Source organism: Staurois parvus, unplaced genomic scaffold, assembly GCF_062004578.1.
Source record: "Staurois parvus isolate SC_StPar_1 unplaced genomic scaffold, SC_StPar_1.0 ptg001133l, whole genome shotgun sequence".
NCBI classification, from domain to species: Eukaryota; Metazoa; Chordata; class Amphibia; order Anura; family Ranidae; genus Staurois; species Staurois parvus.
Window position 1 is genome coordinate 1,026,659 of NW_028318929.1, and position 25,406 is coordinate 1,052,064.

Sequence of the window (25,406 nt, forward strand, 5' to 3'; positions counted from 1 at the left end):
GGGAGGATGAGGTAGTTAGCGGTTGGGGACACAGGAAGAAGAGTGCAGGCCGTGGAGGTGGCGGTCGTGGGGACTGAGCAGGTAATGTGGCTGCTGTTATTGTTCGCTTCTCTCGCTGTTCCGTGTGTTCTGGTACCGGCAGCGTGCTTTGTGTTGTATCTCCTGTCCTGCTTCCAGCTGTGTGCTGCCTGGAGGTGTGAGACCACAAATCCCAGCATGGAGGATGGAAAGCTGTTGGGGGAGGGGCGCTTAGTTCTAATCTAAGTCCATGAGTGTGTCTTAACCACTTCAAGACCAAATCCTCTCTGACGCCTATTGTTTACATGTACAAATCTGTATTTTTTGCTAGCAAACTACTTGGAACTCCCAAACATATATTTTTTTTTTAACCTCTTACCTACCGGACACTTATACCCCCTTTCTTACCAGGCCAATTTTCAGCTTTCAGCGCTGTCACACTTTGAATGACAATTGCGCGGTCATGCAACACTGTACCCATATGAAATTTTTGTCAGTTTTTTTCTCACAAATAGAGCTTTCTTTTGATGGTATGTGCTCACTGCTGGGTGTTTTACTTTTTGTGCTATAAACAAAAAAAAAATGCAAAAAATTTGAAAAAAACAGTTTTTGTTTCTATTATAACATTTTGCAGACAGGTAATTTTTTCTCCTTCACTGATGTGCGTTGATGAGGCTGCACTGATGAGGTGGCACTGATAGGTGGAACTGATAAGCGGCACTGATGATGGGTACTGATAGTCAGCACTGATGGGCGGCACTGATGGGCACAGGTGGGTGGCACTGATAAGCTGCACTGATGATGGGTACTGATAGTCAGCACTGATGGGCACAGGTGGGTGGCACTGATAAGCTGCACTGATGATGGGTACTGATAGGTGGCACTGTTGGGCACAGGTGGGTGACACTGCTGGGCACAGGTGGGCGGAACTGGTGGGTGGCACTGCTGGGCACCAATCATCAGGGCACTGATCATCAGTGCCCTGATGATCGGTACCGATCCCTGCTCTGAAAACTGCCGGTTCTCGGCAGTACTTTCCCCACATTCTGACAGCGTGAGGAAAGTGCAGCCGAGAACCGGTAATTGCATTTCCCTGTGATCAGTGTGTCATTGGACACGGCTGATCACGTGGTAAAAAGCCGCTGTGATTGGCCTTTTACCACATCACGTCATCAGCTGTGTCCATAGGACACAGCGATCACAGAGGCGCGCAGGAGAGCGCTTTCTGGGAGAGACCCTAGAGCAGGGGTGGGCAACTGTGGCCCTCCAGCTGTTGTAGAACTACAAGTCCCATGAGGCATTGCAAAACTGACAGTTACAAGCATGACTCCCAAAGGCAGAGGCATGATGGGACTTGTAGTTCACCAACAGCTGGAGGGCCACAGTTGCCCACCTCTGCCCTAGAGAATAGAATGGTGGGTGTTGAAATTTTTTTATGTCTCACAGTATTTGCACAGTGGCTTTTCAGATGCAAACATTTAGAAAAACATAAAAAATATTACGCCGAGTTAATACCAAACATTTTTATTTCTTTTAAAAATGTATTTCAGGTACTTTTATATTGCCATCAATTTACACAGCACTTTTACATACGTGTATATTGTACATTCACATCAGTCCCTAACCCTCAAGGGGCGTACAATCTAAGGTCCCTAACTCACATATACACATCAGCAGTTTTTTAAATACCCTTCTGGCACCAACAACCATGCCATGTTCAAAGTCACTTAAATCCCCTTTCTTTCCCATTCTGATGCTCGGTTTGAACTTCAAGTTGTCTTCACCATGTCTACATGCCTAAATGTGTTGAATTGCTGCCATGTGATTGACTGATTAGCAGTCTGTGTTACCAAGCAATTGAACAGGTGTAAAATAAAGTCGCCAGTAAGTGTACATCTTCCCCAACCCCTGGTCCTCCCTCTTCTTACTCCAGTGATCCCTGCGGGATTTCAAATCTCCGGACTGTTGGATGGGTTAAGTACAGCAGGAACTGGGGTGGGGAGTATGTGCAGTGTTGGTTCACCTTTTCCGTTTTTTTTTTTTTTCTTTCTTTAACCACTTTACGCCCTCTGGCGCGCACCCGGCGCTGTCAGTGATAGCTGTGTCCTACGGAAACAGCTGATCACATGACTGGGTAAAAGGCTAATCACAACGGCCTTTTACCACGTGATCAGCTCTGTCCAATGATAAAGCAGATCACAAAGTAAATACAGTTGCCGGCTATCAGCAGCACTTTAATCATGCTGTCGTAGTGTGAGGAAAGTACTACCGATAACCGGAAAATGTCAGAGGGCATCTGCACTGATGATTAGGGCATTGATTATCTGTGCCTAGCAGTACTGTCAGTCAGTGCCGGCCATCATTGCTTCATATCGGTGCTGCCAATCAACGCACATCAGTGAAGGAGAAAATTACCTGTTTGCTAAATTTGTTAATAGAAACAAAGAACTTTTTTTTCCCCACTTTTTTTGCTCTTTTTTTTTGTTTTATAGTGCAAAAAATAAAAACTCCAGTGACAATTCAATACCACTAAAAGAAAGCTCTTGTATTAAAAAAAATGCTAAAAATTTCATATGAGTGAAGGCCTGCTTCTTTTTCTCACACTACAGCCCTGCTGTACAGGGACTGCAGAATGTTGAAACTGGGTGAATTTTCTTTTGTGAAGTTATGACAAAAGTATGTTAAATAGGAGGGGTTCTCCCAGGGGCGGACTAACCATTCGAGCACTGCCCGAGGGCCCGGGGTCAGTTGGGGGCCCCATGAAATGCCCCGGTACCTTTTTTATAGGCTTTTTTTGAGTGTGGACAAGGACACAGGGGCCCATGATCCCCTATTGCCCGGGGGCCCCATGAGTTGTCAGTCCACCCCTGGGTTATCCAAATGTATTGCCAGTAGTTCCTTGCCTATTTGAGAGTGTGTTTCTTATAACAGTATCTGACTCAATTTTCTGAAGCAAACTTACCTTTTCATTTTATGTTGCTGCCCTGGCATGGGAGCCACATGTAAATCTCAGTTGGCCTTGAGATGGCTGCTGGTACTCATACTGGAACACTCTGTCCTTTATACATTTCTATAAACCTTTAAACCAAGCAGATGTGCTGCCAAGGATATCTAATATCACAGGACTGTTTACCATGACGTGTTTTCAGTGCTCCTTTCTATTTGGTTATCTTTGGTTTGTTACAATTGACATTTTATATACTGAAAAAACTTGTGCAGGCCATAGACGGGCCGTTTATCGGCCAAATTGTCGGCCGATAAACAAAAAATCAGTCGGTGCTGTTGCCAATGCTGCCACCAATGTCCACAAAAAAACGGATGTTTTTTGTGGATTTTCCAGCATGACCGATAAAAGTAAATGAGAAGACCTGCAAAAAATGGCCGACGGGCTGGCCCCACTAAAGCGTGAATATCGGCCGATTTTTCATGGGGACGAAAATTCGGCCAATAAATGACCCGTCTATGGCCTGCATTAGGGACTTTTTGCACTATACCATAAAATGGATGTGAAAGTGAATAGAATTCTGAGTTCAATCACTAGTGGGGATCACCAGCAGGAGGAAGGAGATCCTGATTTCTTTATATAGATCTTTTGTTATCACTAGAGGGATCACCCGCAGAAGGAAGGAGGTCCCGATCCCCCTATATTGATCCTTAGTTTTAACTGGAGCAGGGTTTTTTTAACCTGCGGTCCATGGATGGGTTTCAGGCGGTCCGTGAGGGTCAGATTAACCACTTGCCCTCCAGAGGATTTACCGCCCTTCCTGACCAGGCCATTTTTTGCAATACCACGCTGCGTCTCCTTAACTGGCAATTGTGTGGTCATGCAACCACATATTGCTGTGCAGAGCAATACAAAGCAGCCTGTTCGTAATGATAGGGGAGAGATTTTTGTTGTTTACATACAGAACTCTCCTTATCAGCTCTGCCAACGGTTACAGAATCCTGGCCGAGAATTGGCGGCCAGGACCCGGTGATTGACAGCCGAGCATCCAATAGCGGCGTAGGTAAGGCGCGCGCGCCCCCTACCCAGGAACGCAAAATCACGTGTATATATGTGTATATGTATATATATATATATATATGTGATTTTGTGCATCCCTGCCGTCCTGTAAGCAGTACTTCTACTATTGGGCAGTCAGGTAGCAGTTGAAAAAAAATGGGTTTTTTTTAATGAAAAGGAGTGTTTTTTTTTTTTTTTCTTTTTTTGTTACACAAATTTTGAATAAATAATTTTATGCCGTATGTCTGAAGCAATCAAATTAAATACAGAAAAAAAATAAAATACAGATGTTCAGTTTCATGCAAAGTTATGTTTTTGTGAATATTTCTGGGGAGGCGTCCATATCTTTCATTAGATTCTTAAAGGGGTTCTTGACTCAAAAAAGGTTAGGAACCTCTGCACTAGAGGAATCACCAGCATGGGGGGGAGTTGCTTGCTGAAGGTTTTTTTTTACCTTAAGGCAGGGGTGGGCAACTGTGGCCCTGCAGCTGTTGTAGAACTACAAGTCCCATGAGGCATTGCAAAACTGACAGTTACAAGCATGACTCCCAAAGTAGAGGCATGATGGGACCTGTAGTTCACCAACAGCTGGAGGGCCACAGTTGCCCACCCCTGCCTTAAGGTAAAAAAAACCTCCCCCCCGCCCCTTATACTTACCTGAGCCCAATCTCTATCCAGTGATGTGCACAAGAGCAGTAGCTCGCCACCTCCTCATTGGCTCAGAGACAGTGGTAGGTGTCATTTGCCCCTGCTGCTGTCAATCATAGCCAGTGAGGAGGGTGCGGGGGGGGGGCGAGCCATGCTCTGTGTGTAAGTGGACACACAGCGAGCCTCGGAAATTAGCACACACGAGTGCTCCCATAGTAAGCGCCTTGCTATGTGGGCACTCGGTAGGGGGGAGGAGCACTTACGAGGGAACACAGAAGAGGTATATTGGGGCTGCTCTGTGCAATACCATCACAGAGCAGGTAAGTATGACATGTTTAACTGCTTGCCGACCACACAATAGCCAAAACACAGCTACAGCGCCAATCGGTGCAGCCGCATCAGAGCACATCAGTGAAGAAAACAAATTACTTATTTGCAAAGTCTTATAACAGAAACTAAGAAAAACATAATTTTTGTTTTCAAAATTTTCAGTCTTTTTATGTTTAGCAACAAATAAAAAAACCCCAGTGATGATTAAATACCACCAAGAGAAACCTCTATATGTCTCAAAAAAATGTAATATGGGTACAGTGTTGCATGACCGCCAATTGTCATTTTAAAGTGCGACAGCACCGAAAGCTGAAAATTGGACTGGGCAGGAAGGGGGTGAAAGTGCCCGGTGTTCAAGTGGTTAAAAAACCCTTTAGAATCAAGCATGCTTGGCACAAACAGGTCTAAACGTAGAAAAAAAAGTTAAAAACAGAAGAAAATAAAATAAAAAGGGGGAGGGGCGAACTCGATGGAGCACTTTTTCTGCCGTCATTCTGTGTTTCTGCACCAACACCATTTTGATCTTAGTCCGCATTGGGCAGTATGTAATACCTGTACCCTATAATCACCGGTTACTGCTGGGAGAATTATTCTTGACACCCATAGCAGCCAATCAGATTCTCCCTTTCATATTTATCGCACAGGATGGGAAAATTAATACGGAAATCTGGTAGCAATGGAGCGAGGTTCTACACTTTTTATCGTGAGGCTTCCATGCTTGCATGTGTCAGAGCTTCATCCCTGTCCTGGCCATAAATAGAGGAGCTAGCTATGCATTGGAGTCAGGAGTTATTTTCGTCTCTCAGCTGCTGTCCTGTGTGGCTATGAGGGGGGGGGGGGCCTGGCCAACCCACTGAACTCTTTCCGTATTGATCATCTTCCATATCTTTTGTGTTCACTGCTGCCTTGCGTCCTTCATCTTTCTGTATGGAACAATTTTTGTGTACGTTTGGATAAAAGATGCACTTTGGATCTTAATGTTCCCTGTCTGCATTTCAGATATCCATTGAGTGGACACATCATGGCTTCTGTAACTATGGGTAAGACACATTGTATCAGTATTTCTGTTATTGTTTAACTAGCTACTGGCTTTTGCTACAATTCCTGCACTGCAACTAATATAACATGATATTCAATGGGGAAGATGTGAAGTCATTTTATGAACTGATGTAGAGCTGAAGGTCCTTTAGTTAAAGCAATTTGTACTGAGAAAATGTGGAGGTTGCCTTTACAGATCGCCTTCTGGAGATGCTGGATGTTTCTGGATTCAATATTTTCAACCACAGTCTGAACAAGCAAGCAACAAGTGAAATCATACTTTGATGTGTATTCTTGTTCTGAGTTATTTGGAAAGTGTTAATGATCAGCATGACAACCATAAGTCAGCATGGTGCCCTTCATATTTCTTTCAGCACAGGTTAGCTTTAAATTGTGACATGGGGTGCTCAATGTGGAAATTTCCTCTTGTGTGGGGGTGTACAGGCCAGAGTAGCCCCTCCCTGTGGAGGAACTTCACACTGACCTATACAGATTGGTAGCCCCAGGTTTCCTGGCTCCTAGGCATAGTGATAACAAAATCTACAAGCAGGCACTACCAGTTAGTTATTATACAGTGTCAATATAAAGTGTCCTGACATGACACCCTGCTTGTTGAGACTTGGGTATGGTAGACCTATGAACAGGGATGTTTGCCAGTTCCAGTGATGTCTTCAAACCTTTAGCTGTTACTTGTGGGTTCTTCTTTACCTCATTGAAGATTCTGCGTTGTGCCTTAGGAGTCATTCAGGCTGGACACCCAATTGTACGAAGAGTAGTCAAAGTACTAAACTGTTTCCATTTATAGACACTTTTTCTAACTGTTGACTGATAGATGCCTAAACACTTCGATATGGCAGATCAACTAATCTTAATTTGCAAGGCATGGTTTACATCAACTGATGCTTCTTATGTAGGGATGCACCAAAATTTCGGTGGCCAAAACGTTTCGGCCGAAAACACCCCTTTCGGATGATATGAAAAAAAGCACTGATACAGGTGACGAAAAACCCTCACCACCGCTCGGTAGTTCTCAGTCTTACCTGAGAAACCATCGAACAATCCCGGCGCTGGGCATAGAGATTAGTGTAGGAAAGACGGCTTCCACTCATCTCTATGCCCTTGGAGGACCGGAGCGATGTCGCTTCCGGTTCCAGCTATTTTTTTTTTTTTTAAAGTAGATCAATGCTTTTTTCGATCTTGCTTTACATTGCAGAGGAGAGATGTGGGGTCAATAAGTCTCCATAAAGAGGACGTGTGACTAATTATTTCTACCACAAGGGATGCATGCATTCCTTGTGATAAGAATAAAATTATTAAAAATCTCAGTTTTCGGCCAAGTGCATTTTGAAGTTTCGGTTTCGGCACCAGAATTTTCATTTCGGTGCACCACCATTAAAAAAAACCTGTGTGCAGCAGTCCCCCAGCTCCCCCTAATACTTACCTGAGCCCCTGCAATGTACACAAGAGCCTTGGCTCTCTGGGGACTCTCCCTCCTCATTAGCTGAGACATCAGTGGGGGCTGTTGGCTTCCGCTGCTGTCATTCACAGTTGGTGAGCCAATGAGGAGGGGGGGGTGCCAGCCGCAGCTCTGTGTGTGAATGGACATGCAGAGCAGCAGCTCAGAAGCAAGCCTGCATGGGTTCCCCCAGAACAAGCAGCTTGTTCTAGGGGCACTCGACAGGAGGACCTGAGAAGGAGATTCGGGGTTGCTTTGTGCAATACCATTGCACAGAACAGGTAAGTATGACTTGTTTGTTATTTAAAAAAAAAAAAAAAAGGAGAAAGATTGCCTTTAATGGGTTCGTTCAACAAAGACATGAGAAAATAGAATTGTTCGTGTGTTATCAGTTTAAGCACATTGTATATTCTTGCGACCTAGATGAGGATCAGGTCATGCTGTATGCCCAATTACTGCAGAAATCCTGTTCTTTACAAGAAGGCTCACATACTTTTTCATGGCACTGTAGTTTTGGCTACTTTTTTCTACTTGGGGGGGCCATTCCTATTAAAAAATACTACGTGCATTGCATTAAATATCCTGCTTGCCGCATCTTTCATGTGTTTTCCATCAAATTGCCAGTTAGAGTTCAATGGTAATGCCTATAAAACATGTCTGCAATGTTCATTCAACACACAGATTTGAACAGGGCTTAAACGTTTACATTACAGTGGTTTCTTTTTTTTTTCAGCCACCTCAGAGTGGATCAGCTTCTTCAAGGAAGCTGGCATTCCTGCAGGACCTGCTGTCAACTATGCTGTGACATTTGTGGACAACAGGTGAGAGGATATCACTACACAGCCATGTGGGAAAACAAAGCATTAGGAGTATTGAGAAGAGCCAGCTATTCCACTCCATTGTCTAACCCGAATCAAGATCCTTCTAGTCAAAGTGAAAATCTAGTTTTAGGGGTCCATGCACACTAACCCAAAAAATGTCAGTGCTCTTGGCAGAAAAAAAAGCACTATTTTTGAGCGTTTTTTTTTTTTTTTTTTTTTTTTTTGTACTAGCATTTAGGAGTGCTTTTAGAATTTTTTTTCTGCTCTCAAAAACACAAAACAGGTGTGTTTTTTTTTTTTTTTTTTTTCTTCTTCTTCTTCTGCCTGTAAGTGCTGAGCCTAAAATAATCCTCTCTGCATTGGCACAAAGCATAACATTAGTTGATTCTACAGGCAAAACACTAGACCCTTCTAGAAGCTGCATTTTCCTAAAGTGAAACATATATAATATGCCAGGCATGTCAAACTTTGAGCTGCAGCCCTCCTACTGTATATCCAGCATATAACCCCTAATCGGTTTAAAATGTTTGTTTGGATGAGGCCCCAAACTTTTCTTTAGCTCATAAACTTTGTGTTTCCTAAAGTTTGTAGATGAATCAAAAAATGTTTTCTGGTACGTTTAATATGGTTAGCATCATAGTGTAAGTGGACTTGAAGTGACACTAAACATTATCCTCCATACACATACACTACTTAAGGGTCCAGTAATCTATATTTCATAAAATTGGTTTTTACTGTGTTTGTCTCCCCGTAATATCCTCTGTGAACTTCCGCACCTCTCCTTTTCTCTTTCACTTGTTTGTTTGGAATAAACAGTGCATGCTAGTTGCACTGTTCTGCATAGAACTGTGCACTGTTCTATGCATGTGAAAAATGTCACAGTCTATCTCAGGAGTGAGCAAGAGAGGGCGACTATGTTCCTACATACAGCGAGACTATGGCGAAAGATTGATTGTGGCCACCCTCCAACAGGTAGTCAGATCACAGCAACATAAAATAGGTATTTGGAGGAGGCTGAGGGAGGTACTTTAGGAGTTTAGTGCCACTTGTTAAAGTGGTTCTAAAGGCTGAAGGTTTTTACCTTTTTAATGCATTCTTTGGATTAAGGTAAAAAGCCTTCAGTGCACTGCTCCCTATTGGCTCCTGCTGCTGTCATTAACAGCCAGCGAGGAGGGAGCAGGGATGGGGCAGAGCCCTGCTCTGTTTGTCAGTGGACACTGGGTGTGGCTTGGGAGGGAGGCCACATGAGTGCCCTTATAGAAATGGGCTTGCTGTGGTGATATGGGGGGCAAAGAGGGGTCAGGAGCACCAGCAGGGGACCCAAAAAGAGGAGCATCGGGGCTTGCACAGAGCAGGTAATTATACTTTTTTTTTTTTTTTTTGCGCAGGTCACTCAGCAGGTTAATGTAGTTCTTTTATTCATTTTTTTAACTTTCAGTTGCGTTTCTTCTACAGATTAAAGTGGTTGTAAGTGGTTCTATGCATGAAGGTAAAAAACCTGTGTCCAGCAGCCCAACACTGCACAAGCCCCCCCCCTCCCCAGCAACTTCTAATACTTACCTGAGCCCCATCTTGATCCAGCCATGTGCATGGGAGCCTAGGCTCTCCGAGGACTCTCCTTCATTGGCTGAGACAGCATCAGGAGGCATTGGTCACAGCTAGTAAAGCAATAAGGAGAGAGTGGGGCTCGGGGTTGAGCCGCACTAGTGTGTGTGAATGAATGGACACACAGAGCAGTGGCTTGGGAGCCCCCATAGCAAGCTGCTTGCTGTGGGGACACTTGGCGGGAGGGGCCAGGAGCACCAGCGCGGGAACCTGAGGAGAGGAAGAGGATCACATCTGCTCTGTGCAAAAATACTGCACAGAGCAGGTAAGTATGACATGTTTGTTATTTACCTTACGTCTAGCTTTTGTCGAAGCATGCTGTAAAACCAGCAGCTGAGCAGTATCCAATCAGCGCATGCAGCCAATGGCTGTGAATGCTTACCGGTGTGTTCTGGTGGTGGGGGGAGGCAGTTCCCCCTGTTAGAACACAATAGCTCAGCGGGTAGATCGCTGTACTAACATCACATAGTTAGTACAGCAAGCTCCTTGTGAGCTCCTCCTCAGGTTTTCCTTTTCTTTCTTTTTTTTTTTCTTCAATTTGTTCAGCCTGCTGGGTTGAAGGAAAAAAAAAAATACCTGTGTGTCCCAGAATTAACTGCTTCAGGACCCCAAATTGATTTCCAATGTTTGTGTGTCATTAAAATTGAAACTTCTGCCAAAAACATTTACTTTTTAGGTAGAGTAGGGGAGGAATGGAAAGCACTGTCTGGTTTCATTATTGTTGGTGTCTTTTAAGGGAGACTTTCCATCCCCTCATGTCCCATGACATTACTGGAACAGAAATATCCACAAAGTAGAAACACCAGAAACACTTGACTGAGGTTTGAGCCTTTCCCTGCTCTAAAAAAAAAATGGCTGAAGTTCAGTTTTAAATCAGGTGTGCCCCTTTTTGTTTTTTAAAGGGTTGTAATTACTGGATTGGCATCGGTGTCTATGTAGAAGCAAATGCGATGTCAATAGGGAAAGGAGGGGAATGCTGTCATGCTGTCATTCATACAGAGCTGGGATGTGTACAGTTGTGAAATGCATATTCCTTTTTATCATAGGATCAGCAAGAACATGCTGTTGGATTTGAACAAGGAGATCATGAATGAGTTGGGCATAACGGTGGTGGGAGATGTGATTGCCATACTGAAACATGCAAAGGTAGTTCACCAACAGGTATGATGAAAATGTAGTTGTTCTGTTTTGACCTCCTATTAAGCACTAGCTGACCATGAAGTCAACCCTAGCTATGTTGTTTTTTTGGGGTTTTTTTGGGTGTAACTTTTTTTCTTTTGAGAATTACTCCCTATTACTTATACCTTTTGGCTAACTCCTCCTTGAGAAACCAGTTTTTCAACTTGTTTATTCATGACAATTTTTCCATACCAAACAGTCACATTGCCTTCTTTTGTTAAGTTGCAATGCAAAACAGTAGGAGCTGGGTCCCAATGGGCAAAACAGCGAATTCCTTGCCTGCATGTGATCATTTTACTTTTAAGTAAATTTTGTTTTCTCAATTTTTTTATTAATATTTAGACATTTCTTTTACAAAACCAAAAATCATGCAATCCAATCTCTTTACCATTACAGTTAAATGTTAGTATAATTATAAACCTTCCAAAAATATAATTACCCAAACCGCATCTTTTACAAGAAAAAAATCCAATATCGCTACTGAATTATATATACAGATGTATAAATAAACTAAACACTAAAACAAGACCAAAAAATGAAAACACTTTCAGTGCCTTGCCTTTTATAAATCCTACATCTATTTCATACAGTCATAAACAATATAACTGGCTTATCACTTATGAATACCCAGGTGCCCTCCAATATAGGACACACCAGCCATTCCCCAGCTCTTTAAGACCATAATCTATTCAGAATTAATGAAGTCGGAGCTAAACCTGGGGCAGCAAGCTACCTTTTCCAAATTTTTTCAGCTTTTTTTGGGCAGTTTCTGTTGACTTACACGTTAATTTTACAAGTAAAGTTGTATACTATGATTGGCGAAAGCATTATAGCTTCCCTCCCACACAATAAATCAAAGGAGCTAGCACAATTTGTAACAATGCCTGAATTTAAAACTTATCTTTTAAGGTGTTACTTAACCCACAACAGTAAAATCAGTCTGTATATGCAGTAAAAAAGGAGTAACAGGCGCATGGAATATGCAGTCCGCATAGTCTATAGGTTGAGTGTGGTGTGAGGAGCTGGCAGGGGAACCAAACGGTCTGGGGATACCCGGCAAGCTGTTGTAGAGTGAAGCAAGTGACTCTGGAGTAGGTAAAGAGAGAAAATCAGCGCCTCTGAGTGTAGTCTGTTATTTAATGGTGAACATGATTAAAACCACTCACGTGTAGATGGTAAAGGTAAGGCTCATAAGGGGTTAACAATGCACAATGCCACTTGTTGATCTGGAACAGAGAACAGGGTTCTGGTTTGCATGAGCCCTTACTGTTGTGTTTTGTGTTTTTTTGTTTTTTTTTGGTGGCTTGAATGTATTTTGCAACTAGCATTGCTCTCCTGAGGATTTACCCACCTTCCTGACGAGGCCATTTTATGCGTTACTTTAACTGACAATTGTGCGGTCATGCAATGCTGCACCCAAATTAAATTTACGTGGTATTTGATCACCTGTGCTTCATTTTTTATTTTTTGCGCTGTTAAATAAAAAAAGACTGACAATTTTGAGGAAAAAAAACTATATTTTTGACTTTTTGCTATTAAATATGGCCAGTGAAAAAAAATTAAATCAAATTTCATCATAAATTTAGGCCAAAATGTATTCTATATGTCTTTGCTAAAAAAAAAAAAAAATCCCAATATGTGTAATTAATTGGTTTACATGAACGTTATAGTGTTTACAAATAGTGTATATGTACTGGGATTTTTTTCTTTACTTTTACTAGTAATGGTGGCGATCAGCAACTTGTAGCGGGCATTCAGACACTGGGGGGAACTGACATACCCAGTGACGCCAGTACAGTGATCAGTGCGAATAAAAAGCACTGACACTGTACTAATGGCACTGGGCAGGAAGGGGTCAACATGAGGGGGCTAATTGTGTGCTGTCTGCCGTTTTACATACAGGGCTGTTTTTGTGCTTCACTGTAAGCACACTGCTTTGTATGGCTGTGCTATTATTTCTATCACAAGAGATGCATGCATTCCTTGTGATAAGAATAAAAGTGATTAAAAAATGTTTTAAAGGGACAGTGCAAAAAAAAAAAAAGAGTTTAAAGTGCCCCCATATGTAGGCCATGCCCACATATGTAAACAGTGTTCAAACCACACATGTGAAGTATCGCCACGAACGTAAGAGCAATAATTCTAGCACTAGATCTCCTCTGTAACTTTACACTTTTAACCTGTAAAAATTTTTAAAGCATCACTCATGGAGATATTTAAGTACCGTAGTTTCACGCCATTCCACGAGCGTGCGCAATTATAAAGTGTGCCATGTTTGGTATCTATTTACTTGCCATAACATCCTCTTTCATATTTTACAAATACATTGGGGTATATATTGTGGTGGGGGTTTTTTTTTTGTTTTGTTTTTCTCAGTGTATTTTTTTTTAAAAAAAATATATTTTTAAGAACTGCGCATTTCGAGTTTTGGCCAAGTGCATTTAGAATTCTTGGTTTCAGCACCAGAATTTTTATTTCAGTGCACCACTAATGCTTACCCTGTCTTGCACCCCCTCGCTCTATTCAGCCATTTGAAGCAAGGGAAAATTAGCACCGTTTAAGCTCTTAGTCGCAACTTAGAGATTATCTGGGTCTGAGATCTCTCCTTGTCCCACATGTGACAGCACTGTGTGCCTGAACAACTAATTGTCAGGCACCAGCATTAGCACTTGGGAGGGGAGAGAATTGCATACTCCTCCATACCAAGAAGAACCTGACAAATGGAAAGAGAGCATGCTGCTGGTGGGGCCAGCATTCTTTGCGTGGGGAAAGTATGAGTTTTCTTTAAATAACCTGACTTCAGACACGATGGGTTGTATGTGAAAAAATATATAATGGCAAAAAATAACAGAATTGCAGCATATAAGGAGAGCCATTCGTTGGATTTAACTAGCTAAGTTTATTTTTATTTGTGCCCCCTACAGGATATTTGTAAAGCTTTGACTGAGGCTCCTAACCAGATCAGCATGCAGAATGAACTACGGAGGAATGCTAATAGCCGTAAGTAACTTGGAACACTATTTAACTGTGTAGTCTTTAAAGTTCTGTTCACTGAAGTGAACTATATACCATAGTATATAATGCAAGGATTTTATCAAACGTCTTTGCAGAGTCATACTTTTTTTTTCTCTGTGTTGAAGAAATTGTGTTTTTTTTTTTTTTGCCATATCTGTTTGAAAGTGATTTCGGAAGGGGAGTGGTCCGATTTCATCAAACCTACCTAATGTAATCTGCATCCATTTAGAAGTGGATTTGCCTTGGAGAGCATTGACCAAACATGAAACAGTTGCAGGGATTACTTGAAATTTTAAAGTGTAACTAAAGCCAAAGCTTTTTAGTTTTGGATAGAGTGGAGAGGGATTAGAACATCTATTATATTTTTATTGCTGTATATGACCCAGTTATGGAGATTCAGCCTCTCTGTTTGGCTTGTTTACTATTATTAACCGCTTCCCTACCGCCCTATAGTACAGGTGCGATATATGTATAATATTAGTGTATATGTGATTTTGCTTTTACGGGTAGGGGTGTGCGCGCCCTACCCACGCCGCTATTTGCGGCTGACAATCACTGGGTCCCAGCCAGTGATTATTCACTAGCACCTGGTGATTGCCGAGGATCTCCGACAGGGAGGAGAACTGTTTGTAAACAAAACAGTTCTCCTCCCTGCCAGTTCATGCACACTGGTTTGCATTGCTGTACACAGCCATACAAAGCTGTGTGCTTACAGTGAAGCACAAACACACCCAGTGCACAGTTAACCCTTTGATCGCCCCTCATGCTAACCTCTTCCTGCCCAGTGCCATTAGTACATTGTCAGTGCTTTTTGTTTTTTTAGCACTGATCACTGTATTGGTGTCACTGTGGATGTCAGTGACACCAAGTCAGTTCCCCCCAGTGTCAGAATGTCTGCCGAAGACCTGCTATAAGTCACTGATCGCCGCCATTGTTCGTTAAAAAAAAAAAAAAAAAATTCCAGTATATATACCTCCATTTGTAAATGCTGTAACTTTCATATAACCTAATTTACACGTATTTGGGATTTTTTTTTTTTTTTTTAAAGCAAAGACATGTAGCAGACTACATTTTGGACTAAACTTATGACGAAATTGATTTATTTTACATTTTTTTTTTTTTTTTTTAGTGGACATGTTTAATAGCAAAAAGTCAAAAATATAGTAGTTTTTTTTTTCTTTCTTAAAATTGTGTTTTTTGTTTTTTTCATAGAACAAAAAATTTAAAACCACACAGGCGATCAAATACCACTGAAAGAAAGCACAATTTGTGGGGAAAGAAGGACGTAAATTTAATTTGGGTGCAGCATTGTGTGACCGTGCAACTGTCGGTTAAAGTAACGCAGCGCCGTAGTTCAAAATTTGCCCTGATCAGGAAGGGGGGTAAATCCTCAGGAGGGCAAGTGGTTAATAGTGAAAGTAAAAGAAAATCCCACATTTTGGGTTGTCCCAAGAAAAGTAATATCTCCAATCTTCCAATGGGGACACTAGTTCTGGTGACCTGGATTCACTTATTTTCACAGGGATTTCCTCTTGCTTGCTATTTTTCCCTTAATTTCCTGTTCCAAAGCTGAAACTCACTAATGGGGAAAAAAATAAACTGACGGGCTATACAACTCCATTACTCTATCCAATATGAAAAATAGTTTTGCCTTTTAGTTCTACTTTAACTTCTCAGTGCAGACATCCGAGAAAAGCCTTTTTTTTTTTTTTTTTTTTTTCTTAGACCACCAATGTAAAGGATACACTACAGTTTCCACTGCATTTTTTTTTCCTGCTATTCGTTTTCATTTTAGGATTTTTGCAGAAAATGGTATTGTTCTGCAGAACTGATGCGTATTCGAAAATTATCTGCTCCATGTTATAAATACCATATTTTTCGCTCCATAAGATGCATCTGACCATAAGACGCACCTAGGTTTTAGAGGCAGAAAACAGGAAAAAAAATATTCTAAACCAATGGACTGCAGACATAATACAGGAGATGACCAGAGACTGCGGACACAGTACAGGAGATGACCAGAGACTGCGGACACAGTACAGGAGATGACCAGAGACTGCGGACACAGTACAGGAGATGACCAGAGACTGCGGACACAGTACAGGAGATGACCAGAGACTGCGGACACAGTACAGGAGATGACCAGAGACTGCGGACACAGTACAGGAGATGACCAGAGACTGCGGACACAGTACAGGAGATGACCAGAGACTGCGGACACAGTACAGGAGATGACCAGAGACTGCGGACACAGTACAGGAGATGACCAGAGACTGCGGACACAGTACAGGAGATGACCAGAGACTGCGGACACAGTACAGGAGATGACCAGAGACTGCGGACACAGTACAGGAGATGACCAGAGACTGCGGACACAGTACAGGAGATGACCAGAGACTGCGGACACAGTACAGGAGATGACCACTGACCTTTGGGGAGGGGGGGGGGGCGGGTACCTGAATTTGACAGGTACCCGCTCTTCCGCGGAGTTGTTCTTTGGTTAGTGTCCGCTCTGCAGCGGGACCTTACCTGTTCCTCTATCCAGCGCCACGCTGTCTTCCCAGCTTCTGTAGTGTGGGCGCTCGGCTTGACAGCCGGATGCCCAGTGCGCATGAGCGAGAAGCGCTGCGCTTTGTGATGGGTCGGCGGCTTCTGGGACCTGTCATGTGTCGCCTTACCATTCACAAAGCGCACCGCTTCTCGCACATGCGCACTGGGCACCCAGCTGTCAAGCTGAGCGCCCACACTACAGAAGCCGGGAAGACAGCGCGGCGCTGGATAGAGGAACAGGTAAGGTCCCGCTGCAGAGCTGAGCGGCCAGCCCTGTATTCTGACACTGCGGCGGTGGAAATACCAGACCGGCCGCTCCATATTCGCTTCATAAGACGCACTGACATTTTCCTCCCTTTTTTGGGGGGAAAAAGTGCGTCTTATGAAGCGAAAAATGCGGTTTGTGAAATGTACCACATTCTTTATTAATTTGAATATCATATCTTCACTTAACTGATGCTCATGTACCTGAAAATTATTCCAACGGTTCTTCTAGAAAGCTGCATTAGACTGAAAATGCTTTTTTCCTCATTGCTTTTTTTTTTTTTTTGTTAGCAGCCACAAGAATGATTGCAAACAGTCTAAGTCGAGACTCTCCTCCCTCAACCCCTGTCCGCAGACCTGAAACAAGCACATCGAAGATCTCCGTTACAGTTTCCAATAAAGTGGCTATGAAGAACGCACAGTCAGGTAGTTTGTGTTTAAATTCAGGCAAACAAAAATGATTATTTATTGAAGTATTATTGCCTAGGTATAAGACATGGGTATATGCCAAATAGCATTTGATTTTTTTTGACCTATGCGCATCCTCTCTCTATAGCTGTGTCTTCACCTGCACCTGACACTGCAGAGGTTCCAGTAAAACGTCGCAGGGTGACTGCCGAGATTGAAGGGAAATATATCATTAATATGCCAAAGGGGACCACAGCTCGGACAAAGAAAATTCTGGAAGAACAGGCAGCTAAAAGTGAGTTTATGGTGCCAGTTCAAACTGTTTATTGGATGAGATATCCAGTCTGGAGGGTTATTTTATAAAAGTTGTGAAGAGAGTATACAGGGCTACAAAACTAGTCTTCTTTGATGGACGTATTTTGTACAAAAAATGAAAAAATTAGTTTAAGGCACAACCAGAATTATGTGGGGTTTTATGTAAAGAAACTTTACCTGGAAATATATATAAATATTTGTGGCCAGAGCAAAATAAACAATTCTCTTTACTGTGCAAACAGCACATATAACACTTAAAAGCATCTCCATAATCCCCCAAATGTACTAATAGTGGGACTGATTGCTGCTTATATATAATATAAACTGTCAGAGTACTGCTTAATCATTGTAAACACTTGTAAATGATAAAGATATTCATGATGTATGGAAACTGAAGTATCCCCTATAACTGAAGGGTTTGCATTGATGAAAGATCTTCCAAAATCAATCTGCAAGGTTGTAATCCCAAAGTGCTGTCAATATCTTTAGGATAGCAATGGTAGCTCTACAGTTCCATGAGTGGGTCACCATAAATAACAAGGGCCTGTGATTCCAATGAAAAGGCGGTTGTCTCTATGATGAATTTCCTCCAACGGAGTCTCCCCTCTACCATATCAGATTCAAAATGTGCAAAGACAATAGTGTATGGACTTCCAAGCTTGTAGAGAGTGGGGGGAGCGGATCCCAGGTATAGTGCAAAGAAAGGGAGATGGTTGTTGCATATGTGTATATATATATTTAACACCTCTCTCTAGCGTCCACCATAGGGTACGCCGTCCAGAGGTGGATAGTGTGTCCCATTTAAGACCTCCCTCACATACTTGTAAGGAGCTAGCACATCCCCCACTTGTAAGCTAGATATGTTCATCCCGGAGGAGAGGTTCTCCACAGGTGTATAGAATCACTGCCCATCTGTAATGTAGGTAATCATCCCATAAATTGGCCATTCATATATAGAATGGGCCGTCATTTCCAAAGCCTTGGGAAACATGCAAAGCAAATGATAAAGTTGCTAAAGATAGGTTCCATATACTTATCAAGTCCATGCAGCTATCAGATAGTTTTCCCAGTGTGGGGCGATGGAGATTTAGCCATCCTAACCGGCATTGCCAGATGAACCAGCTGCCTCAGAGGTAGGCTGGTGTTTGTAAACTGGTGTGACTAGTTTTTCCTTTTCTGTTAATGGAATGCAGGCAAATTGCAGGCTATTAGAAGAGAAGTTCGGGATTCTAAAAAGAAAAAAAAAATAATCATATTCATGGAAGTGGATGCAGCATTGTTCCCCCACTACCTCTAAGATCGGGAACTGAGTGACCAGAGACTACTGAACAGAAAGCCAGTGACGGTTACTCACCGACTCTACTCTGCCCCTCCAGCACTCACTGGAGCACCAGGTTGTGGAGTGGAAGGCAGCGTCTGGCTTAGTCTCCCAGCGGCTCACAGCAGCAGCTGCTGGTCTAGTCATCTGGGTGGATCCCGATGTTAAAGTCAGGATTCATCAAGAGCCTGGGACCAGCTGAGTGACGTCAGCTGACAGCGGACTTTAGCCTGCTGTCGGCTGAAAACGGGTCACAGGAGTGCAGAACTGACTGCACTCCTGTGACTCACAGAAGTAGGGGCAACCTTTTATAAAATATATGGCAATCTCTGTAAGAATACATCAGTTCTAGTTGTTTCTGTTTATTTTATGAACATGCTATAGGTTTGACCAGAACGTCCGTCTTTGACAGACTGGGGGCAGAGAGCAAAGTGGACACAACAACTGGAACAAAGGTGAGTACAAAGTGCTTTAGAGGTAGTTGGTTACTTTTGATCATGCCTATGTATTCATGGCTTACCTTGTGTTTTTACAGCCCACTGGAGTCTTTAGCCGTTTGGGTGATGCACTCAGTGAAGATCATTCAGCAGAGAGTGATGAAGATGGCAGTGTTCTGCAGTATGCTGGTGTGCTTAAGAAAAAGGCTACCACCATTGTTAGAGAGAAGCTTACACCTGGGGTTACTGTGAAGGCCAAAGCCACAAGCTCTGAGCCAAAGCCTGCCATCACCACCATTAGAAGACTTGCCACAAAGCCCCCTGCAAGTGCCCCTGCCAAGCTCACCACTTCAAAGATCAGCTTGGCACAAAGGCTTGGTACAATCAAGAGAACCAACCCAGAGGAAGAAAGAAAGAGAAAAGTGCCCTCTGCTGCACTGGTGAAGCGTTTGGGAAAGCCGCAATCTGAAGCGCAAGACAGCAAAGTTAGCAGTAGCAAGCCACCCCCAACAGCTTTTAAGATAACCATAAAGCGGACTGTGGGGATTCCCCGCGTGACCAGTTCTAGCGATAACAGCAGTGCTCAGATGGACAATACTCGCAGTGTGAGCGTTTTCAAACGGTTAGGGAGAAAATCGGTATGAAGTGAAAACTGCTTTCTTTATCGTATATATTACAGGATACAGGTTGATGTTCAGGAACCATGGTTATGTTCCTACCTTCGGGAGACTGGCACAACTGTTAGGGCAACCCTGCATAACCCCTTCCTTTCCCAACAAGCTACAGCTATTTTCTAGTGTCCTTGGTAGATGAATTTATTCTCTCAGCTCTTTTTTTCTTCTAGCAGATTTAATAAAAGTGCAGTAGCAACAGTATCATGGGGATGTGGTATTGTAGCCATAGAGGAACGTTACACTGATAATTTGGATCTCTGCTCCTTAGCAGATTGACAGCACTCCTCTGAGTCTCCCCTAACTCCTTTTAGTTGAGGTTTATACCAGAAAAGAATTTAATGCTACGGTATCAGGGTTTTTTGAAAAATATATTTTAGTCATGACCGCAGAATTAGCATAAAAGGGCTGCAAGCTGGAATCCTCATTGCCTCTTCAGAATTTATATGATTTTCCTGTAGCTCAGTCTGTGAAAATCTCTACCTCTGTTTCTGAAAAGTTACTTTTGTTCCTCACAGACTTCCAAGTCAAAAACTAATCCTGGAACTTAGTTCCATTGCAAGCCCTGAACTCAATTTCTCCAAGGCTGTGGCAAAATCCTCCTCCCAATGATGCGATACCCCCATTTGTGTATTGAGGGGGCATCTGATGGCCCTTGCAGGTACCTGGACCCAGGATATTCCTTTGGTCCAGAATGTGGTCAACAGGGGATAGCAGTTAGTTTCTCCTACAGCCTCATTTCATGTTGCCAAACCTTCCAACATGCAACAAAGACAGGCAGACCTTCACGATCCTCTGGCTCAGCTCCACTTTCAAGTGTTAGTTTCAAGAGTTTTACTCAACTACATATGGTCCCCAAGCCCAGCAGCAGCCTTCAACCCATGTTGTATCGGAAAGGTGCTCAACACCTACGTTCGGGTTCAAAAATGCCATGTGGAATCTATCAAGTCAACCATTGCCTCCTTAGAACCAGGGCTTTAGTGAACGTCTTATCAGTGTTTTGTATGCTAGTAGTAGGCACTCAACATCACCCATTTGTTTCCTTGCCTTTTGATCTATTCAATGCACCAAGGTTCTTTACTAGAGGGTTATGCTTCTGTCCTGGGGCCAACTAACTCTCCATTTCTGTGTAAAGGTCCCAGGCTTCAACAAGATCCATATTCTCCAAAAATAATCCATACATATTCACTGCTTAATGGCCCTGTCATTTTCTTTTTCCATGATCGTTTGGGTATTTTTTTTTTTTTTTTTTGTGCTCTTTTCCCCCTTCACATTCTATTTCTGTTCTTTGGAACGAGCCGTGCAAGTTAGTTGTGGTCATATGCATTGCTCTATGCACACTACAAATCCCATAGTCCCTAATTTATCTCGGGAGTAAGCAAGAGAGGGTGGCTATGTTCCGACATACGATGGGACCCATGGAGAACAAAAGTATTCTCTTAACAGGAAGCCAGATTACAGCAGCCCAAAGAAAGGAATTTGAAAGAGGCCAAGATTTAATATAAGGTACTTTTTTGATTTAAGAATACATACTTGAATCGATTTTTTTTTCTTAAACCTAAGTTTTTAGTGTTCCTTTTAATGATTTTATTTTAAGTCACTCCCGTACACTCAATCTAACTCCAGATTGCTGCAACTCAACATTCTGCCTGTGTGTGACTAGAGGACTTGGGATTAGCACAATTGCCTGCATCCCAAGACCCAGTTTGCTCTGGGTTGGTGGATCATAAATCGAGTTTTGAAGTTGGGGAAGTCTTTCCTGTCCCTCTGCTGTAAAGTCATAAAGATGGATGCCAGCATGTAAGGCTAGCGAAAAGACCTGGACTCTCTTTTGGTCCAAGGGACTTGATCTCTTTGGGAAGCTGGTCTCCCATTCAAAATTCCGGATTTCAGAGCATTTCGCTTATCCTTTCATTGATATCTGTGGTTCTTGTGAGCTACTATGGTGTATTCTATAAATAAAATTGATATTTATTTTAGTGAATATATAAATAAAAAAACAGTTGGTAAATAAAATTCCACCAAAAAATGGAAATTAAATAAACTGAGTGAAGTAAATGCAATAAATTAAATGCAAAAAAAGTATGTAAAATAAATAAGTGGGCTGCCTACACTACACAGATACTCATAATTGTGTGTCACCATAAATAAAAAAGCAATGTGTCGCGCTCCACTAACAATGCGAAAATATATATCCATACATAACTATGAATAGATAAAGAAGATATATATGAGAAGTAAATAAAACAAATTAAAGTGGATAAGTCCAACATTAATTCGACACATTGCGGATCCTGTATTTTTGTTAAAAAAAAAAAAAAGCATTTTTAATTCAAATTACATGTAAGTGCACTACATTTGCTTAATAAATATTTTAAAAAGAAGATAAGGCACTATATTTTATTTTTAAATTACATGGTACTTGTGCACATGGAGAGAAAAATCTGAAGGGAGTGAAGAGACCCCCTAGTGGGAAGGATAACTCCATCCATCTGCCTCTAGGAAGCAGCAAGACCCCCTGCTGGGAAAAGGGAAATACTCCACTCATCCATCCATCCATCTGGGAAACCGGGATACATTCATCTATTCATCTGAGTCCAATTAAAGGGGCACAAGCTTTTATGACCTCACTCAAACATCGGGGAGAGCACAACTGGTGAAGGAGCACATAATTTAAAGATTGGTGGTCTATACATCACTTATTACACCATTCAGACACATTAAACCTGTGCCTGCGTGGGTTTCCTCCGGGTACTCCGGTTTCCTCTCACTCTCCAAAGACATGCTGGTAGGTTAATTGGCTCCTGTCTAAATTGGCCCTAATATGTGTATGTATGGATGTGAGTTAGGGACCTTAGATTGTACACTCCTTGAGGGTTAGGGACTGATGTGAATGTACAATATATATGTAAAAGCGCTGCGTAAATTGATGGCGCTATAGAAGTACCTGAAATAAAATAAAATAATTAAAGTCACATATTATTCAAAGATGCGCACACAGCGTCAGCATGATTGTAACATCATGCGGCTGAATTAATGTTGGACTTATCCACTTTATTTAATACTCATATATCTCATCTTTATCTATTCATAATTATGTATGTTTATATATTTTCACATTGTTAGTGGAGCGCAACACATTGCTTTTTGATTTTCTTATCCTTTCAATGCTGGGTCTTTCCATGGTGGAGTCATCTGACCAGGATTCAGTCAGAAAGTGCCATAGCCGTTGCCACCAGAGGGTACCAGGAGTTTCATTGCCGGCAAATTTGATTCTCGTTTTAGTGGCACTTCATGTACCAGTCCTATACCCTCCATATTCCAAGAGTGGCAAATTAGCAGGCCAGCATCCTTCATTATCAACATCCAGACTACAGGGAATTGTCTCTCCACGTGGAGGTGTTTCAAGACCTGTGGGGTGGGTATGGGGGGCACTAAGCTGCACCTCCTGGCTTCCTGGTTTAAAAAGTAATTGGAGCGTTTTGTGTCCAGATCCAGGGATCCCTTGACCCTTACTGTGGACACCCTTGTGATTTTGTGGGATCAGCTCAGCCTGATCTAAGCATTTCTTTTGCTGAAACTCCTTCCTTGTCTGCTCAGCAGGACAGACTGAGGACATTCTGGTGATCTTCATCATACTAAACTGGCCCAGGCAGAAATAGCACTTGGACTGTGTTGCACTTCTGCTTTAACCTTTCTGGGCCCTCTGGTTCTGCTGTCCCAGTTTACCATCCCTCCTCACTGTTTGCTGGCTTTATTGGTTTGGTCGCCATCTCTGGGTAGGTTCAACAAGCTATCATGGACGTAAGAGCAAGTTTCCACCTTTCCCTATCACAGCACATTCTACTAGGTCTGTTAGTGCTTTTTGGGCTTTCTGGCATCAGGCACTTGTTTCTCAGATCTGCAAGGCTGCTACCTGGCCCGATGTTTACATTTTACCATATGGTTCTTCAGGCAGCTCTGTGAGCCATCTTGAACGCCTTCTGTTAACCTGTTATGTGCGTGCACCTGTTAGTGTTTTGTTTTGCTGTGTTGCCCACCACTCAGTTGTATTGCTTGGTAACGTCCTCTTTGTTCCTGAATACCACCCTGTGTCCTGTAATGTAAGATAAAACAAAAATACTGTTTTGTTTGTTTTTACCTGTAAAGTCCTTTTCTTTGAGTACATTACAGGGTACAGGTCCCTCCCTTCTCTTCCTTATGATTCACCCACTATTGCTTGCTGGGAGTGGGAAGGATTAAGCAGGGCTGTGATAACATCTTTGTTTGCCAGTGTCCTACTCCTGAAGATGGCAGCATAACCCTATGTTCCTGAATATCAACTTGCGTCCTGTAATGTACTCCAAGAAAAGGATTTTACAGGTAAGATAAAAATTTCACTCTAAATTTCGCACACCAGATGATGCAGTAAAGAGGTGCTTGAGGTGTTTTTTTTTGTTTTTTTGTTTTTTTTTTTACACACAGTAAGAGGACGGGGTGAAACAATGGTGGTCATCCTGCCACTGTATTTATTACTTTTAGGTAAAAGTAGAAGTTATCTTTTTATAATTAAATATTTTATTAAAACAAGATATGTGTAGTTTGAAATTTATTAGTATTGCAGTTCTTGAAAAAAGCAAGGGAAGCCAGCCTACTTACTGATCACCTAATTTAAACTCTGCTGATCCTCTGCATCTCGTTAAACTGATCCTGAAGTAATCCCTCCTCACCCCTCCTCATTCTATGTTTTGCATATTCTGACGAGCTGAGCTATATTAGTGCTTTGCTAAGAATGGGATCCTGAACCTTTCACCTTGACCCTTCTCTACAGGTCTCTAAGAGGCACCATTTCCTCTCTTATCTGCATGAGGGATTATTTTCAAACTAGTGGTATTCCCTATAGCAACAGATTATATTTGGCATTGTTCTAATACCCTATCACTCTGTGCCCACCCAGGACAAAGTAATGGAGGCTCATGAAAGCCCCACCTTCCCCTCAGCTATGCTATATTTGCTGTGCTTCCTCGCTACTCCATCCTTCATCACAGTCACTGCAAAATATCTGGTGCCTCCGAGCATGGGGGAGAATGACTTCCTCTTATGGCATAGTGCTCAAGCCTCAGTGGCTAATTACCAATTTAAAATGCTGCCACATGATGATGGGAGTGACATAATCAACCCTGTGTGGAGCTTACACTATTTAAAATTGCAGATGTATGGAACTGCAGGAATAGGGAATATAGCTGGATCAAAGTGGTGCCTCCTTCTTTCTTCTTCCCTTTTTTTTTTTTTTTTTTTTTTTTTTTTTTATATATAAAAACAAAAAATATAGCATTTCTATAGAATGTTTT

General features: G+C 42.3%; 1 protein-coding gene across 2 annotated transcripts; it reads left to right on the forward strand.

The window, feature by feature from the left end:
• CUNH19orf47 (chromosome unknown C19orf47 homolog) lies at positions 1-24,645 on the forward strand. Of its 2 annotated transcripts, none has more exons than XM_089659119.1 (9): positions 1-81; positions 5,999-6,039; positions 8,227-8,314; positions 10,966-11,080; positions 14,023-14,098; positions 17,219-17,353; positions 17,484-17,630; positions 19,353-19,423; positions 19,504-24,645. In XM_089659119.1, the coding sequence occupies exons 2-9, from the start codon at positions 6,021-6,023 to the stop codon at positions 20,047-20,049; spliced, it is 1,197 nt and encodes a 398-aa protein (XP_089515245.1). In that variant the 5' UTR covers positions 1-81; positions 5,999-6,020; the 3' UTR covers positions 20,050-24,645. The 2 variants fall into 2 exon arrangements, with proteins under 2 accessions (XP_089515245.1, XP_089515246.1); XM_089659120.1 differs by having other exon boundaries at positions 17,222-17,353.
• The last annotated feature ends 761 nt before the right edge of the window (positions 24,646-25,406 follow it).